General features: G+C 48.1%; 1 protein-coding gene across 1 annotated transcript in view; it reads left to right on the forward strand.

Moving 5' to 3' along the window:
• Positions 1-17,847, forward strand: part of chd7 (chromodomain helicase DNA binding protein 7) — a gene marked incomplete at both ends in the record, with an annotated part of 48,764 nt that extends 30,917 nt beyond the window's left edge. The window contains 19 exons of the mRNA XM_079173042.1: positions 253-464; positions 2,577-2,776; positions 3,931-4,090; positions 5,656-5,745; positions 8,854-8,957; positions 10,744-10,873; positions 11,256-11,371; positions 11,489-11,903; positions 11,995-12,203; positions 12,335-13,333; positions 13,643-13,809; positions 14,000-14,254; positions 14,427-14,597; positions 15,074-15,307; positions 15,433-15,639; positions 15,803-15,943; positions 16,054-16,158; positions 16,292-16,472; positions 16,820-17,847. Coding sequence (XP_079029168.1) covers positions 253-464; positions 2,577-2,776; positions 3,931-4,090; positions 5,656-5,745; positions 8,854-8,957; positions 10,744-10,873; positions 11,256-11,371; positions 11,489-11,903; positions 11,995-12,203; positions 12,335-13,333; positions 13,643-13,809; positions 14,000-14,254; positions 14,427-14,597; positions 15,074-15,307; positions 15,433-15,639; positions 15,803-15,943; positions 16,054-16,158; positions 16,292-16,472; positions 16,820-17,847 — 5,124 coding nt within the window. The remainder of the gene's footprint in view (positions 1-252; positions 465-2,576; positions 2,777-3,930; positions 4,091-5,655; positions 5,746-8,853; positions 8,958-10,743; positions 10,874-11,255; positions 11,372-11,488; positions 11,904-11,994; positions 12,204-12,334; positions 13,334-13,642; positions 13,810-13,999; positions 14,255-14,426; positions 14,598-15,073; positions 15,308-15,432; positions 15,640-15,802; positions 15,944-16,053; positions 16,159-16,291; positions 16,473-16,819) is intronic.
• Positions 17,848-18,321: the final 474 nt, after the last annotated feature.

Genomic DNA, 18,321 nt, shown 5'->3' on the forward strand with positions numbered 1-18,321 from the left:
AAACGCAGGCCCGAATATCCAATTAATCTGACTTTGTACAGAAGACGTTGTGTGTTCTCATAGAAGTCAGAATGTACAGGTACACCTGGGCCGCCTCTCAGGAGTAAAGCAGAAGGTGCTTTGCATATTGCTGTGAATGGATTTCAGGCCATCTGTAATTGAAACAAGGTTCTTGGTAACTAAAAAAGAAAAAGAAGGAATGAACACTATAAAAGTATGCAGACTTGACGTCTCCGCTGACTTTGTCTCCAGAACACGCTGGTGATCGACACGCCGAGGGTGAGGAAGCAAACGCGGCACTTCAGCAGTGCCAAAGAGGACGAGATGCTGGAGTTCTCCGAGCTGGAGAGCGACGAGGACGAGCCAAGCAAGCCTTCGTCCAAACCCCGACGGCCCCAGGATAAAACCCAGGGGTACCCCCGGTCCGAGTGCTTCAGAGTGGAGAAGAACCTGCTGGTCTACGGGTCAGTCACATGTTCATGTTTCCTGCTCAAGAACCAGACAGGATTTACAAAAATGAAACCATGAAATCTGTTATATGAAAAGTGTTTCTTTTAGATTCAGGCTATTAGGGGCCACAATTATTGTTTGATGCCATGAAGAGCGAAAATGCTCCATTGGAATAAGTGCTCTGTTTACAGTTTTATTTGAAGGATTAGCTTGAGAAATTAACTTATTTGCTTTCTTTTGTTGCCGAGAGCTGGATGAGAAGATGGATACCACTCACATCTGTTTTCTAAATATGAAGCTAACATTCATACAAGTTGTAGAGAAACTTCCCCAGGCAGCAGGTATGAGTGTTGACCACTGTGTGTTTTAGAGCACGCGAGTTAACGGATGCAGACATGCACACGGAGTAGACCTACCGCTGCACTCGAGGCCAGAAACACACTAATCAGACATGCCTGTAAACGCACCGACACTACGCCAAGCATTCTAGTGCGCACACACACACTGTTAAGCCTGTGACACACTCGCTTTTCTTAAACGAGAGTCCACTGAAACCTGTTTTTTTTAATTCTTTTGTTGCTTTAAATTATTTAAAACGCATATTTGTCTCTAGGGAATAACTTGATATATATTCTTGCATTAGAGCTGTAAAGAGCGCTATTGAATTAGAATGTCTGTTAACCTGTACAGTGACAGAGGAGCATCGTACTAGTACACAATAATCACTTCAGACTGCATTATACGGCACACACACAGAGAGGCAAATTGACACACTTACTACAGACAGTGATTATCGGGCAAACCCATCCATTTTCATGGCTGACTTGGCGCGTGCGTGTGCGCGCGTGTGTGTGTGTGCGCGCGTGTGTGTGTGTGTGCATTAAGACAGAACAGTGGTGCTAGTGAGATGTCAGCGCTGTTATTGTTACAGTCTAGTCTCGTGGCCCGAGGCTGTAGGACACAAAAACACACTGTCTGACTGGGCCCGTCCTCTGCACCCAGGCCGCTCTGTTGTCTTTTCCCATCATCCGTCTCGCCCTCGTCCACCATTCCACCCACCACCCCCACCCGTCTAAAATCATTCAGAGGAAGGTCACATGGTTCAGTGGAGATTTGGAAGCAGCAGTGGAAAGATTTCAGGACAGCGCTGAGGAACGCTGTACACCACATCAGCCTTTAGATCACTTGCTCGCTGGGTGGGGGCGTGTTGGGGGTGTGATCCACACACACACACACACACACACACACACACACACACACACACACACACACACACACACACACACACACACACACACACACACACACACACACACACACAGTGGGATGTCTGGGTGGTTCTAGTTAGGGTGACTGTTACGGTTTAGTCATTGTAGGATAGAAAACATTCAGGTTTCAGTTCACACTATCGTTATCTAAGTATAGCAGGTTCATTTTTAGGAATATGTATTTATTTGAGGAACTTTCACCCTCTTCATTACAAAACGTTCTCCTACATTCCATCCATGCTCTACAGATGAGTGTACCGCATTATTACAGTAGATCATTGTTATTGGTATTAAAGCTGGTTAATATGGCTTATAAACATTATCTCTAATTGTATTTCTTGATATTTTCATATTGTCTGTAAAATAACGTTTGATATAACCCTTTTAATGCGTATGATCATACCAGCATCATCATTCTGGTAAACTCATTTTAATTTAGAGGGAACGCAGCTCGTATGTGACCTTTTTCGAGGGCTTTTATCAGAATGTCCTGATATAGTGACTCTGAGGTGGTCTGCTATTATCACAAAGTGAAACTGGTCTGTGGAAACAGGAAGTTCCCTAATGACACTCTAAGGTGGTGTACTTGGATTTTGAAGTTAGATTGGTCTTTGGAACTTTATCCTTTATTATTAAGTTTGACTAGTATTTCACAAAATAGTTTTGTTTTCTCTGAAATATAGTTTGCAGGCAGTATTTTTTTTGATGGTCATTCATTTTCTATACTATTTATTCAGTTGTAACTCATGGGGATTAGCTCGACCATCTTTTTACAAGTGGAGGCTGTTTCCCAACTCGGCGTGGATATTTGATGTAATAGGCTGACGGTGTCCCTTCCTGTTTCCTCCATGTCTTCAGGTGGGGCAGGTGGAGCGACATCCTGGCTCACGGGCGCTTCAAGCGGCCCCTGAAGGAGGCTGACGTGGAGACGATCTGTAGGGCCCTGCTGGCCTACTGCCTGCTGCATTACCGCGGAGACGAGAACATCAAGAGCTTCATCTGGGACCTGATCAACCCGAGTGCAGACGGGACCACCAAGACGCTGACCAACCACTCTGGTAACACACACACACATACCTGATTCAGCTATAGACTCACTCTGTATGTACTGCGTGAGCACATATAGTCACACAGCCCCAACACTACATGTCACATCTCAGAATGACTGCTGCAGAGGAGAAATCTCATGCAAGTTATTGTTTTAAAGTAATGTCTTGCCTAACGAGTTTTCATTGCTTACCAGAGCTGATTGTTGGAGAGAAAGTAGTGAGAAGATTTGGCTACTAGTTAGAATAATACCAGTGTGTTTAGACTCAGTGAGTTGGCCACTTAACAGGACTCTTGAGGATTCTTACTGAAACAGAGTGATTGTTTTTATATTAGTGTCTGATCCCTCAGCTATTGAAAAGTATAAAAAAAGAAAACGGAGATAATTACCTGAGTTTTGGTGTAACGAAACAATACTATGACACTTGAATAAAAATTTAAAAAATTCTCGATAGTAAGATTTCCAGAAAACAGTTCAAAGTTTTCAATTGCCTAAACCAGTGTTTAAACACTAACCTCAACGTGCAATATAGTGCTGACGAAAGAACGCAAGAATAAAATGTAGTTAAATAGAATAAAGAATTCTCTTCCCATCTCTCTCTCAAACACACAACAGTGGCACTCAGTCCGTCTCTGTCCCTCTTTTATGTGCTACTATAATGCTTTAAAGTTCGTGGGTCGGCTGGACGATTTATGCATATTTTTGCACGTTGGCGCTCTTAATACGGGCCGAGAGGATACTTATTGTTCAACCTGCGTTTTTCATCCAATCTAATGAGAAATGAGACTAAATGGACAAAATGATTGACTTCATATAATCTGACTAAAAAGAACATTTGGACAAGGGACTAAAAAGTGACAACATTTTGCGACAAAGCATTTTTATCTCAAACTAGATTAAAATGATAAAAATACTTGTGATGCATAATGTGATGCATTTTCATCTGAAGAGCAAGACGCTGCCCAAGTTGACATTGGTCCAACCAAAAGAAGCTGCTCAAGAGGAACCTCGTCCAAACAAGACAGGCTTATTATTATTATTACTACTATAACATTATAGTTTTGTCTTGTGTTGTGGATTCTGCTGTTCAGGAACAAGGTTTACAGGTTGTCATTTCGTAGAAGTACCCTACCATTGTCTGAGCACCTCCCCCCCTCCCCCTAGGTCTCTCCACTCCAGTCCCTCGGGGTAGGAAGGGCAAGAAGGGGAAGCCCCCAGCCCCGCCTCCGCAGACGCCGCGAGCCGATTGGCTGGCCAGCTGCAACCCCGACCACTTACTGCAAGAGGATAGCTACAAGAGACACCTGAAACATCACTGTAACAAGTAGGGCCTCATTCTACACACTCCACACACACTGAAGGGGCCCAGTAACCGTTTATAAAAGGGTTATTAGGGTATGGATACCGAGCTAATGTGGACGGAGCCATGGCTTTAGCACACACACACACACGCTGGATCGCTGCCCTTGGTCAGCTCTCTCTCCTCTGTTGTCAGGGCGATAGGCCTCAATCCCAAGATTTTTTGTCCTTCTTCTTGAGGGGGAAGTTTGTTTGTGTGTGTGCGTGCATGTGTGTGTCTGGCTGTGTGCCAGGCCAGGTGCTAGGCGCTAGGCAGGCAGACCTGTTGGAAGTGGGTGAAAGAACGCACTTACGCGCACACACACACACACACACTTGGGGTGATTATGTGGTGCCATCTGCTAGGCTGGAGCACAGCGTTGTGTGGCTAATCAGGCCTGGCACATTGATGGATGAGCTCACACAGCCTGCCAACAAACACACACACACACGGTAAGTTGTGATGCCATTGATGCACAAACACACACTCACACTGCAGAGTGACGGGCTTTTATACCCTCCCCCCGTCTTCGCTGCCTCTCCAAAACTTTCTGTCCCCTCCAGCAACGCCGCTCTCTGTCCTTTCAGTTCTTTTCCTCACTGCTCCTCCCCCTCACCCCCGCCCCTCCTCCTCCGTCCGTTATTGGCATTAAATCCTGGTGACAAATGATTACAGTGAAGGCATGTCTCCCGGTTAGCAGCGTTTCCAGGAGATCAGATCGGACTCTCATTCTTGAGCCGTGGCTGAAGTGATCAGTTTTTACGGGGGGGTGACTGGGAACATCCGTGGTTCGTATCCAGAGAAGAAGGCCATCTATTAGGCAGCAGTAGAAGCCGCTGAAAGCAGTAATGTATGATTCTGCAGCTGGTATTTCAGCTGCAGAGTTGTAGCTCACTGAGCTACTTCTGCTTCTTCACAGCTCGTCCTCCAGTTAAGTGAGGCCACTGGTGATGAAATCTCCCATATCAGAGGCTTTGTTAGGAAACGTTACGAATAACAAGTGGGGAAATACGTTTTTCCACAGTATTTTTGTTTTTGCAAAATAATAGCATTCTCAGTGATTCTCAAAGTGGAGTCTGTGAAAAGATTTCACATTCATTCATTTTAAACTATTTATTTTTTAACAAATGCTTCATAGTTCAACTAATAATATTTACATTTTGAAAGATGTAAAGATTAGTTTCATTACAATCGATTCATTGATTAATAATTTTCTCTACTAAACCTCAGAAACCAGTGAAAGACACAATTTCCCAGAAGCCAATGGGACGCTTTCAAATGTTTTTTTGTCTGACCAGGAGACCAAAATCCAAAGATGCAAAGTCTACAGTGATTTAGAACAAAGACAAACACCAAACGGTTGAATTTGATAACCTAGAACCAGGGAAGGTTTTGTCTGAAATGATTGATCAGTTACACACGCACAGAGTTTACACAATGATTACAATGACCCAGCACCGTTCTTCCACCGTCACTCTGACAACCATCTCATGCAAAATAAGGTTCTCAGTTTTTTCAGCAGAAGCTAACTAATGGACTTTGTGTTGCAGGGTGTTGCTGCGGGTGAGGATGCTGTATTACCTGCGACAGGAAGTCATCGGCGACCAGGCCGATCGCATCCTGGAAGGAGCTGACTCCAGGTCAGTGAACACTTCTCTTTAACCGCATCCTCCCTCACTATGGATGACCACCACAGGAGGCTGTTTCAGCTTTACCTTTCTCTCTTCACTTTGAGCCTTTTGCTGCTCAAACTCACTCTGCAGCTCTTGTTGTTTACAACAAACTAATCTGACATCTGGAGATTTTAAAACAAGACGTTCTTGTTGGTGATCTGTTTTATTGTTAACATCACCGATCTAAAAATAAAAGATGTCCAGACCTTTCATTTCATAACCTGCTAGTAGATCCAAACTCAAAAAGAGCACCTGATCCATCCTGTAGGCTTTTTCCTAGAAGACGACACACTAGTTGTTTACAGTTGACGGAAAGGCTTTCATGTATCTGATGCATCATGAGAGTGAGTTGAGAGATGGATATTTATATGAGCGTGTGATGAATTATTACTGGAGTGTATTTCTGTCTGTTCTAGTGGCCTCTTTGGCTGGTTTCTTTCTATTCTGACGGATACAACACAGTGTCTTTATCTGGGGAAAAGCAGCTTTTTATCACAGTTTTGACCCATTTACAGCGTTTTCTTTTCCCTCCACGCGTCGACGAGACTTTTTCTCACTGGGCTCCAGGTTTCACAGAGCGGTGCTGTCCGTGTGGAGGTCTCACTCTGACGACTCCGTCACCGCTCAGTCCATCTTCTTCTCCGTCATGCAACACTTTTCTTGCCATCTGTTCATCTCTCTCCCCTTTCTCTCTGCAGTCCACTTTAGTCTCATCATCTTCCTCCCCCCATCACCCTTTCACCCAGATGTGACTGCATTTATAATGTGGAGCACGTGCACTTCATGTTGATCTATCCCCCTCCCCTTTCTCTCTCTCTCTCCCCCTCCCCTTTCTCTCTCTCTCTCCCCCTCCCCTCCCTCTCAATGGCTACTGTGACAGGCCCGTGTGTGTGTATATGGCGCGTGCGTGTGTGTCAATGCATGCCAGACGTGAGCATACGGGGTGCCATCGTGCCAACATATGCCAGGGGGATTTAGCATGCCAGTCTTGGCGTGTGCGTGTGCGTTGCCAAGGCCGGGCATGCTGCTGTTTGCAGAGATAAGGGACTGTTTCCCTGGTTTCTTCTCCCCTCCTGTCACCCTCTGTCTCTCTGCTTCCATTGTTTATTGTACCCTTTCTCTCCAGAGCTAGCTGGAAACACCATTTTCTACCTTCTTTCCATAATGGAGGTTTCTTTCTTTTTTTTTTGGTGCCACAACATAAAATCCTCTGCAAAAAACAACCTCACTCGTTATAATTATTGTCAGTTTGTCATTTACATGCATGGAGAGTTCTGTCGCTGACCAAATAACTGGTTTTAGTTTTTTTTAAAGCGAGGCCTCATAAGCTCGTAGTCTGAGTTTAGCTGCTATGTCATACATTGCGCTCAAGCTGCTGTCAAGTCAAAAAGCTTCTAGTTACTGTGTGTTCCTAAAGGCTGCGATGGAAACTGAATGTCAGTGTATAAACAGGAGTACTCCACGGATTTAGCATAGCACACGTAACGTTGAGGACTCACGGTGGATGCAGAATCCATGTAGCAGAACCAGAGTCCTTCAGCTGGAGGTTGGGGTTGTGTTATGCTAGTAGCGGCTAACGTAGCCTGGAGCCTCCAGCAGAGAGGATGAGTATCCTACAGAGGTCTGGTGGGCTCAGGTCCTTCTGACTCCACACCCCCAGAGCTCATTCCATAGTCCGACTTCTAGTCTGTTTATCAGACTTTGCAGCTTCCACCAGGCTTTATACAACTATTTCACAGATGCAGTAGTGCTCCTGAACACCTGGAAACAAATGGCCCTGTTTTAGTTCACAATATGATAGTAGAAATGGTTGATAGTAAGAAGTCCCTTAACTGGTCCCACAAAAACTAAAGGGACCAAACCAACTCCAATGATGACACCGCACACCTTTAGACCAGCCATGTTGGTCATCATTGTGAGCTCGTGGGTACAATATCAATACCAGAGGAGGGAGTCGGCCCTATACTGGATGTGCTATGGTGCAAAATGGACGTTTCTAATGATGATCTGTAGATGCTTGAGCTTGTCCAGGAAGATCAGTGCCCTATTTCTACCTACTGAAACCCCACATGGTGTAGAGGCTATCCCACTTGTTTCCTCTCCATATGAACGTGGATAAAATGATCATCCAGAGCTGCATGTAGCTTCTCTTAAATGGGTTATTGTGTTCAGATATTATGCGGGTCTGTAAAGTCTTAAATTCAATTGAAATTTTTAACTAAAAAGCTCTAAAATTGTCTCAAATATGATTTATAGTTATGAAAAAGAATGAATAATCCAGAGGGTAATCTGCATTTATTTTTTAAAAAGGGTTTTTCCACTGCGACCAGAATTTACTGGATCACATCGATAAAGTCTCCGTGGTGACTATGATGCTCCCCTACCAGCTTATTAAGATTTAGATTTATTGGACGGAGGCTGTTGATACGTGGTTGGAGCCCACATGGAGCCCGAAGCGTTAAAATTAGGGACATTAGGAAATCAAAGTGTCAGAATCACACATGAATTGTGAAAAACATGGAGCCTTGATGAACCGGATGCTGCGTTTGATATTTTTGACAGCACTCGTTCCAGAGCATGCTCCCTGATCATCACCAAGACTAACGTGAATATATTCATGTGCATTCAGTAGTTGTATGACTTCATACTAATTTTCCTTCGTACCTCTGCCAGTGTGACCATAAAATCCAGTATTATATTTCATTCTATGTGCTCTCAGAAAGGGCTCCCAGTCTTCAACCCTGTGTGTCTACAGAGCCATGCGTAGGGTTGGATGTTACTTACACGGTCAATTCTAGTCCTGATTCTGCTGATTTAAATCGGGTTCTTATCACTTCCTGTTTCAGTTTCTTTTCACGTCCCGTTTGGGAAGAAAACTAAATGGAACTCCAAAACACAGTTCTTATTTTGAGCAGATTTAGGCAAGAGACATTTGAACCTTGAGGGAGCTGAGGCAGTGCTTCCTGTTTAGATCATTATTATTATTATTATTATTATTATTATTATTATTATTATTGCACACACAAACAGTATTTTTTGAGTCTCTGTGACGCCGTGTGTGTATATCTGCCACAGTGAGCTGGACGTCTGGATCCCCCAGCCGTTCCACGCCGAGGTCCCGGCCGACTGGTGGGAAAGCGAGGCCGACAAATCCCTGCTCATCGGGGTCTTCAAGCACGGTAAGAAGACCGCACGCTGCAGATCCACGTCCTCCCAACACGGGGAATGCAAAATGAACATCGCACACACACGGATAACATGTCCACACACACACACACACACACACACACACACACACACACACACACACACACACACACACACACACACACACACACACACACACACACACACACACACACACACACTCTCACTCTCACAGACTCGCTCCGGTGGTTTCCAACACAGCAAACATCACGCGAAGAGTCGCACACACACATCACGTTCAAACTGGGCGAGGGCACACATACACACACCAACACATCCCACCCACTTCTGCTGCCACCGGTTGATTGGTGTTGCTATGGCGATAGCAGTACGCAGCTGGCAGGCTCAGTGTGTTATCGGGAGTGTGATTGATGGCTGGTTTCACCAGGAGCCCCCAGAGAGAGAGAGAGAGAGAGTGTGTGTGTGTGTCTCTGCTTTGGCAGGTAGTTACAGGTGTGTATGTCACAGATGAGGATGATAATAATAATAATAATAATGCCAAACTAATTTCCCTTTTCTCCGTTTACTGACATTGGATTGTAGCATTGGTCTCCCTATGACCCACCTCTGGTTGCTGACTGACTGTGTCTGCAAGCTGTGGATGGAGACACTCATTCATATTAATTTGGCATAATTGTCATAATTTTATCATCATTGCCACCCTCTATGATTCAATTAGGACCCACACACACACAGGGATACAAAAGGGCTCACTGATAGTTAATCATAATCCTCATTCACTTTGGAGGCCCTCGGGGTGGGGGGGGGCTGCTAACACACAAAACAATGCATGTCTCTCACACACACACAGTAAAGTGATGGCCTGTAAGGCCCCGATGATTAACGTTTGGCTGCAGGCGCGTGCGTGCGTGCGTGCGTGCGTGTGTGTGTGTGTGTGTCAGAGACGGTTAGGGAACAATGCGTCACATCTTCCATAATTGAAATGTGATGGAAGGAAGGAAGGAGGAATAAGTGGAAGGAGAGGCTCTGTGGCTCCTCCTCTCCTTCCACCTGTCCTCTACGCTCTCACTTCCTTCTCGCTCTCTCTCTTTTGTTCCCCTCATATCACCTGCTCCTCTGAATTTTCCTCTCATTCCTTCAAATGCTCTCTCTCTCTCTCTCTTCCCCCCCTTCACTGTGTGTCTCAGTGGGATCTGCACATTCTAATCTGTTCTGCTTGAATGCCCTAACGGACAAACAGACACACAGTTTCTCACACCCACTAGCTCACTTTCATAGACGCCATGACACACACACTTTTTCCTCCCTCTCTTTCTCTCTCTCTCTGACACAAATGAGCACCTGCAGGCTCACTTGGATAAGCGCACACACACACACACACACACACACACACACACACACACACACACACACAAGCGGGCTGTCTGTCTTGTCAGCAGCTGGCTCCTGGGGTCTGCCCTTCTGCTGCTGTTTTTGTCTACTCCTTCATTTTGTGTGTGTGTGTGTGTGTGTGTGTGTGTGTGTGTGTGTGTGTGTGTGTGTGTGTGTGTGTGTGTGTGTGTGTGTGTGTGTGTGTGTGTGTGTGTGTGTGTGTGTGTGTGTGTGTGTGTGTGTGTGTGTGTGTTAAAGAATATGTGTTGGACTGTGTAGCACCATGTCTGTCTAGGAGTGAGCTAGAAAGCACAACTTTTTTTCCCTCACTCTTCTTTCTAGGAGTTTTTCTCGTTACTAATTAAAGTGGACTTCATGGCCTCCAGGCTTCCGTATTCTTCATCGTTTCTTCCTCGTTCTCTTCAGGCTATGAGAAGTACAACTCGATGCGAGCTGACCCTGCCCTGTGTTTCTTGGAGAGGGTGGGCATGCCAGACGCCAAGGCCATCGCCGCTGAGCAGAGGAGCTCCGACATGATGGCAGATGGTGTCGAGGGGTAAGAGAGCGAGCTTCTCTGCTTCCCCCTCCCCCTTTTCATTCTCTACTTTCTACTCATATATTAGCTTCAAATAGTCTGACACAATGACTGATTGTTTTAAAGCATGTAGTCCAGATAGATGTGACTAGAAACGGGTGTAGGGCCACATGTTTTTGTAGTTGATGTCTTTTTTTTTTATTAGTTTAAACTGCTGCCAACTTAAATTATGTTGTCTTTACATAAAATCCCTCGAGTTAAACTTGAAGCTTACTTTGTTCAGTGTCTTAATGTTTTGCCTTATCACCTTCTTTTAACATCTCCGTGTTTCTGCTTCCTCAAATATAAAAAATGATCAGTGAAATTAAAATCATGAATTCTTTGCCCCCCCTAACCTCTACAGTGAGGATGAGGATCCAGAGTACAAGCCACTGCGGATGCCTTTCAAAGACGACATGGACGACTTCACCAACTCTCCACTGGACGACAAAGATGACAACGTGGAAGGTGAAGCTGAAGGTAAACTTTGAATTCACGCACGAGAACCTGCACGATCTCACAACCCGCTTTTAAATCCTTTCACAATAACAAAAAACATCTGATGATGAGGTTCCTTACATCTCTCCTCTCATGTAGCCAAATCAGGTGAGAACGGTCAAGGAGTGGGCGGAGCCTCGAGCTCCAACGAGCGGCTCTACTGGCCGGCGGCCTCGGCTCTCACTGCGCGGCTGCGTCGCCTCATCACGGCCTACCAGCGCTCCAACCGCAGGGAGCAGCAACGCCAGGAGGCCCTCAGCCGGCCTGACGGCCGCCGCCGGCGGCGCAGGGACTTCCTGCCCGCCATCGGCATGGTTACCGACGCGGGGGGAGGAGGGGCAACTTACATCCAAGATGCAGCGGCGGTGTTCCTGACGGACGGAAGCCCGTATCTGACTAAAGGAGGTGCCTACTTTGCCAAAGGCGGGCAGTTCCTGCCGGAGGCGTCGCCGGTGATGACCACCAGCTCGCTGATGACGGACGGAGCCATGTACTACAAGGAGAGACGACAACGGTAGTTATTAGACATGACCGACTGCATTGCACCCTATGTTATTCTTTGTAGTTTAAAATTTACTCACACATTGGTTTTGTTTCTCTATCAGATGGACTCGTCGCGAGGAGGCCGATTTCTACCGCGTGGTGTCGACCTTCGGAGTCGTTTTTGACACCCAGCGTCAGAAATTCGACTGGGCGCAGTTCAGGGCCTTCGCTCGACTGGACAAGAAAACGGACGAGAGCCTGGAGAAATACTACTACTCATTCATCGCCATGTGTAAACGGGTCTGCAGGATGCAGGTCAAGACTGAAACCGGTAAGAGGAAATGTTACCGCGTTCTGTGTTGTCAAAATAACTTTGAGGTCAAAGAAAGTTTATTTGGAGAGAAAAATAGTCCAATATGAGATTTTGTTTTCATGGACTGTCTCTGCCTTTTACCTCATCAGAACTCCCAGACCCGACCCTGATCATCGACCCCATCACAGAGGAGCGTGCCTCCCGCACCCTGTACCGCATCGAGCTGCTCCGGCGCATCCGGGAGCAGGTCCTCCCCCACCCGCTGCTCTCGGAGCGCCTCAAGCTCTGCCAGCCCTCCCAGGACCTGCCCGAGTGGTGGGAGAGCAACCGCCATGACCAGGACCTCCTCCTGGGGGCCTCCAAGCACGGTGTGAGCCGAACAGACTACCACATCTTTAACGACCCCGCCTTGGCCTTTTTGGATGCCCATCAGCGCTTCACCGGCCAGCGGGGGGCTCGAAGCGGTGCAACGATCCAGGGTGAGATCACCAAAGCAGGAATGGGAGCGGCGGAGACCAACCCTGCACCCCTCCTCACCTCCGCGGAGCTGGCGAGCGCTGCAGCGGCTGCCAAAGTTGCTGTTGCTGCAGCCAAAGAAGAGGAGGGCGAAGGAAAGGAGGTGAAAATGGAAACTGAGCAAGGAGATGTTGACGACATCCTGTCTATCGAGACTGAAACTGTTGATGAACAAAAGGGAAATGAGGGAGAGGTCGGAGAGGGGAAAGAGGAAAGCACTGCTTCGCCGAGGATCGAGGTGAAGAAAGAGGAAGAGGAGGAGGTCCAGCCAAAAGTGGAAAAAGAGGACCAGGAAGAGCAGAAAGAGGAGCAGAGCAGAGAAGGAGAGACGACTTCCAAGCCGGCAGACGACCAAGACAAAGACTTGACCGAAGAGGAGAAGAGCTCGACTGCTGCCGACTCTCTCAGGAACCAGACGGAGACGACCACCGAGCTCTCGGAGCATCCCTCCTCTCCCAAAGATCAACCCGCCCACAAGGCTGCAGAGGAGAGGGAGAACCCAGAGTCTCCTAAATCCCCAAAGTCAGCCAACACCGAGAAAAGCCCAGAGGAGGAGGAGGAGGAGGAGGAAGAGGAGGAAGAAGAAAGGATGGATGAAGATGACAAATCAGAGAAATCCTCTCAGGCTGAAGGTAAGGGGGACGTTTATTGACATTAGCTTGGAGGAAGTCAGTCGTTGATCTCAGTGGAACTTTAGTTTACCAGAGATGATGATGGTGTGAAGTTCTAAATGTGTTCTCTTGTGTATTGTTCACCAGTTTATTTTCCGTTAGTCGATCCTCATCATTGCTGACACCACACTAAGTCACAGGCTTATATCTGGTGATTTAATAAGTTCCAGAGGCGAGAGAATCAAAACCAATGTGGATTGCTTGGTAACCATTAGTGAAAAGCCTTGTTAATTAAGAGCGGCTACGTGTCTCTCCCTCCCCCCCACACAGCGAGCGCTGCGTCCGAGCAGAAGAACTTTGACGAGGAAAGCATCGCGTCGCTGAGCACGTCGGCCCAAAACGAAACCAGAGACGGGTTCTGCCCCGACGACCTACCGGAGACCTCTGCGCTGCAGGCCTTACAGGACCGCGCATACTCCTTCTCATTCTGGCCCAAGGTGAGTCTCCAATATTAACAGCTGGGAATGATGAGTTAGTTATTTTAGGAGAAAATGCAGAAAGTCAACGGGTTCCAAATGGGAATATTTTAAAGTGGAATTAGGTTTTGCTGAGCTTTTAAGTTTCAACTGTTGTTGTAGTGGTGCTGCAGAATAGTCCATCATCCCCTCTCTCTCCCCCTCCCCATAGGATCGGGTGATGATCAACAGGATGGATAACATCTGCGATGCCGTCCTGAAGGGCAAGTGGCCCGTAAACAGGCGCCACATCTTCGACTTCCCCAGCAACCTGTTGCCGGGGCACGGCTCCGCCGTAGCCACAGCTGCCGTCGCCACGGTGACCGAGAGCCCGCTGCAGAGGCGGAGCCTCGCCGAGCTGACGATGGCCGGCATCCACACAGCTTACAGTGGGAGTGAGGACAAAACACTATCACCACAGGTTCATGTGAGTGCTTGTGCAGATATTTATTTCTTTTATACATTTTAATTTATCCAGAAGTTAGATAGTCAGTATTCTAACCCTGGAATCAGCCTCAACTTACTGTTGCTGAAGTCCCAGTAACAACAATAAGATAAGCCCCTAGACAAGAGGTGTAACTGTTAATCTGGCGTTGCAGGAGGACGCTCTGAGCCTGACGGCGCCTCGCCAGAGGAGGAGGAGAAGGAGGAAGATCGAGATCGAGGCGGAGAGGGCGGCCAAGAGACGCAACCTGATGGACATGGTGGCTCAGCTGAGAGAGAGCCACTCTGCCGCAGAGTCCCAGAGCCAGGCAATAGACCTCACCAAGGTGACCGCACGAAGCTCCTCGAGGCCTTTACACATGGCGGGGGGGGGTCTTGACTACTATGCAGCAAAACGGTTACTTTCAGTCGGAGGTTGATTTTTCTGAGCTATCGCATCACAAATAAAAGCATCAACCAATTACATTGTGAGGATCGGGTGGAGTTGCGCCTACATTTATAAAACAAAGTGGAGGCTCCGTCGTGTGAACACCACTAACTTTATTACTCCTTTCAACCGTGGCAAAGGCAGCGCAGACCAGATCCACTCCTTCCGTTCTTACCTTTCACAATAAAAGCCCTAGATGTAAATATGTATTTCACGTGTAGTTTATTCATCACGCCCCCACTGTTTAAAGGCCTTTAGTATAATTGTTAATTTAGAAACTGTATTGCCAACCTTGAAAAAACAAGAAGTTATAGTATTAAAAAAAATAAGAAGAATTAAACCAGGTTTATGAACTAAAACTGTTTTGTCGTTCAGAGCATGCACCATCACCACAAGGCCTCTCCTTCATTGGCCGGCTTCCCTAATGCCCTGGTGACGAGCCCCTCCCTCAAGGCCCAGATGGAGTTGCTGCAGCAAGCCCCGCCCTCCGGACACAGAGCCAATGGTTCGCTGGAGGCCGACCTGCCCATCATGAGGAGGAGGCGGGGCCGCAGGAAAAATGTGGAAGGCCTGGAGCTGCTGTTCATGGGCAACAAGAGAGCAGGAGGGGTATGACGGGTTTTACAATATAGACTCTATAGACAACAGACGTCACCTTTGCACCAACACAACACAGTACGAGTGTCTACTTTAAATTCATCTTTCCCTTCTCCGTGTCCCTCTTGGACCTTCAGAATGACGCCAAGGTCTCAGGTGCAGAGGGGGTTCAGGAGTCTGCCCGGGCCCACAGACCCCTCGCCGTCCCAGAGCAGAGCCCCAGTGCCAGGTCTCTGGCCTCCGGCAGTCTGCAGGAGGAAGAGGCAGCGGTTTCCAACAAAGAGCTGGGAGAGTGGCTGAGGCAGCACCCGACCTACACCATGGACATGGCTGGATTCACACCAGTACGCCTTCCTCTTTTTATAATGTCTTTAACTCCTTTGTTAGTGTGAGCCTAAGCAGGATCAGATCTTAATGAAGTTTCCCTCCTGTTTATTCTCGCGTTAGTCTTCTCTCTAAGCCACGAGTTATTCACACCCACCTCTGTATGTTCCCTTCCTACGACAGAAGAGCGAGGATTTACTGCTGTCTCAGTTCTCCAAGCCCAAGCAGAAGCGCCACCGCTGTCGGAACCCCAACAAGATCGACATCAACACCCTGACCGGAGACGAGAGAGTGCCTGTGGTCAACCGACGCAACGGACGCAAGGTAAGCCCATCAGGATTCTCAACTCCCAACGGTGCAGTAGTGGATTAGTCTCTTTTTTACTGGTACTGATTTTGTCAAGACAAACTCATTTTCATCTTCTTGCTCCTCAGATGGGCGGGGCCATGGCTCCACCAATGAAGGAGCTTCCCAGATGGTTGCTGGAGAACCCGGAGTATTCTATTGCCCCTGATTGGACAGACATCGTCAAACAGTCGGTTAGTAGCAAAGAGAACACCTGTGATCCGTTCCATTCATTGTAAGGATGTCACCGTGTGCTTGCTTGTGTACTGATGCAGCTTGTTGCACCATTGTTTCCTTTCTACTTCCTTAAACTCCACCACCACTCAGGGTTTCCTCCCGGAGGCCATGTTTGACCGTCTATTGACCGGCCCTGTCGTCAGGGAGGAAGGCGTCCGTCGCCGGGGGCGACGACCGAAATCTGAGATCGCCAAGGCAACCGCCGCCGCCCAGGCCACAGCTGCAGCTCATGCAGCCCAGGCATCACTGGCCTCTGTTGCTTCATCTGCAGGTACAAACTACTGCTAAAGTAACTTTGTTCATCTCACACACACACACACACACACACACACATTGAGAGATAATCACCTTCTGGCATTGTGTACCATTATTTTTTTTAAGCCCTCCACTGTCAAATCAATTCTACGTCAGAGAATTGAAACTCATAGCCGATATTGTTTGTACTGAAAGATGGAGCTTCATTTTAACTAATCTGTGTGTGTGTGTGTGTGTGTGTGTGTGTGTGTGTGTGTGTGTGTGTGTGTGTGTGTGTGTGTGTGTGTGTGTGTGTGTGTGTGTGTGTGTGTGTGTGTGTGTGTGTGTGTGTGTGTGTGTGTGTGTGTGTGTGTGTGTGTCCAGGCGGAATCAATCCTCTGCTGTTGAACAGTCTGTTTGGAGGGATGGACCTGTCGTCCCTGCAGAGCCTCCAGTCTCTCCAGTTGGCCGCCGGTCTGATGGCGTTTCCTCACCCCTCCGACCCCAAGCAGGCCGCGGCCAGCGCCGCAGCAGTCTCCATGCTGCCACTCATGCTGCCCGGTATGGGAGGCCTGCCCAACATGGCCGCTGCCCTGCCCAACATGTTCAGCCTCAGCGGTCTGTTCGGCGGCAACCTGGCGGTGGCCGCCGCCGCGTCAAACTCCATCGCCGCCACATCACGGAACACCAACGGAACAACGGAGGGCGATGGAGCAGATAGCGACGAAACGGTGACGTCGAAGAGGAAGAGGGATGGAGAAGACTTTGAAGAAGGGGGAGACGAGGAGGAGGAGGCTGAGAGTAATGAGGAAGGAGCGAAGAAGGCTAGGAAGAAGGAGAAAAGAAGGGCAGAGAAATCGGTCAGTGCAGCCACCGGAGCTCCTCGGATCCCGGCCGCCGATTTGTCAGCCGAGGCGTGCATCAACGGCGATGCCGCGGCGCTGCTGGCCGCAGCCGGCATGTCGGCCAACTCCCTGGCATTCAACCCCTTCCTCCTCTCCACCATGGCCCCGGGCCTCCTCTACCCCTCCATGTTCCTACCGCCGGGCCTCGGGGGGCTCAGCCTGCCCGGCTTCCCCACCGCCTCCACCCTGGCCGAGCTGCAGAGCGCCATGGCCGGAGTGCTGGGGGGCAACGCCGTGACTACGAACCCCCCGAGAGACGACGAGGAGGAAGAGGAAGAGGAGAAGGCGGGGCTGAAAGCTTCGGGAGAGGAGGAGGAGGAGGACGAGGAGGAGGAGGACGAGGAGGGAGGAGGAGGTAAGAGTGACTTGGCTGAGGAGGAGGATGGAGCGGAGGAGGAGATGAGAGGCGACGATTCAGCCCTGGAGGATGGAGGGCTGGAAGAGGAGGAGGAGGAGGAGGAGGAGGAGGAGGCGGCGGCATCTCCACAGAAGGACAAGAGTGACTGAATTAAAAACACAAAACTGACTGGCCTTTACATTTCCTCTCCTCCCCTTCGCCACGTTTACACGCCTCCACCAGAAATACCCAAACTATTACCAATCCTGTTTTTTTTGTTTTTTCCTCCTTTTACATTGTCGTTGATTTCTCACTATTTGTTGTTACTTTTTTCCCAGCAGGTATATTTACTACGCGTCAGAGAGAACGAGGTGTGTGTGTGTGTGTTAACTTAAATCTCTCTGATCGATAGTGTAGTCAGGGAAAAGTCCTCTGAGCTCCTCCTGTGTGCACTGTGAACGGTGCAACCCCGCCCTCCTCTCTCACAATCCTTCAGATAGGACTCCACAAAGTTCCAGTAGTGCATTTATTATTATTATTATTATTATTGCTGCTTTCAGCTCTCAAATCTTTATTTTTGCTTCCCTCGTCTGGACTGTTTTGTTGTTGGCAGCATTCTTTCGAACATCAGTTCTCAAAACAGC

The sequence above is a fragment of the Pholis gunnellus genome, assembly GCF_910591455.1.
Source record: "Pholis gunnellus genome assembly, chromosome: 14".
Classification (NCBI taxonomy): Eukaryota; Metazoa; Chordata; class Actinopteri; order Perciformes; family Pholidae; genus Pholis; species Pholis gunnellus.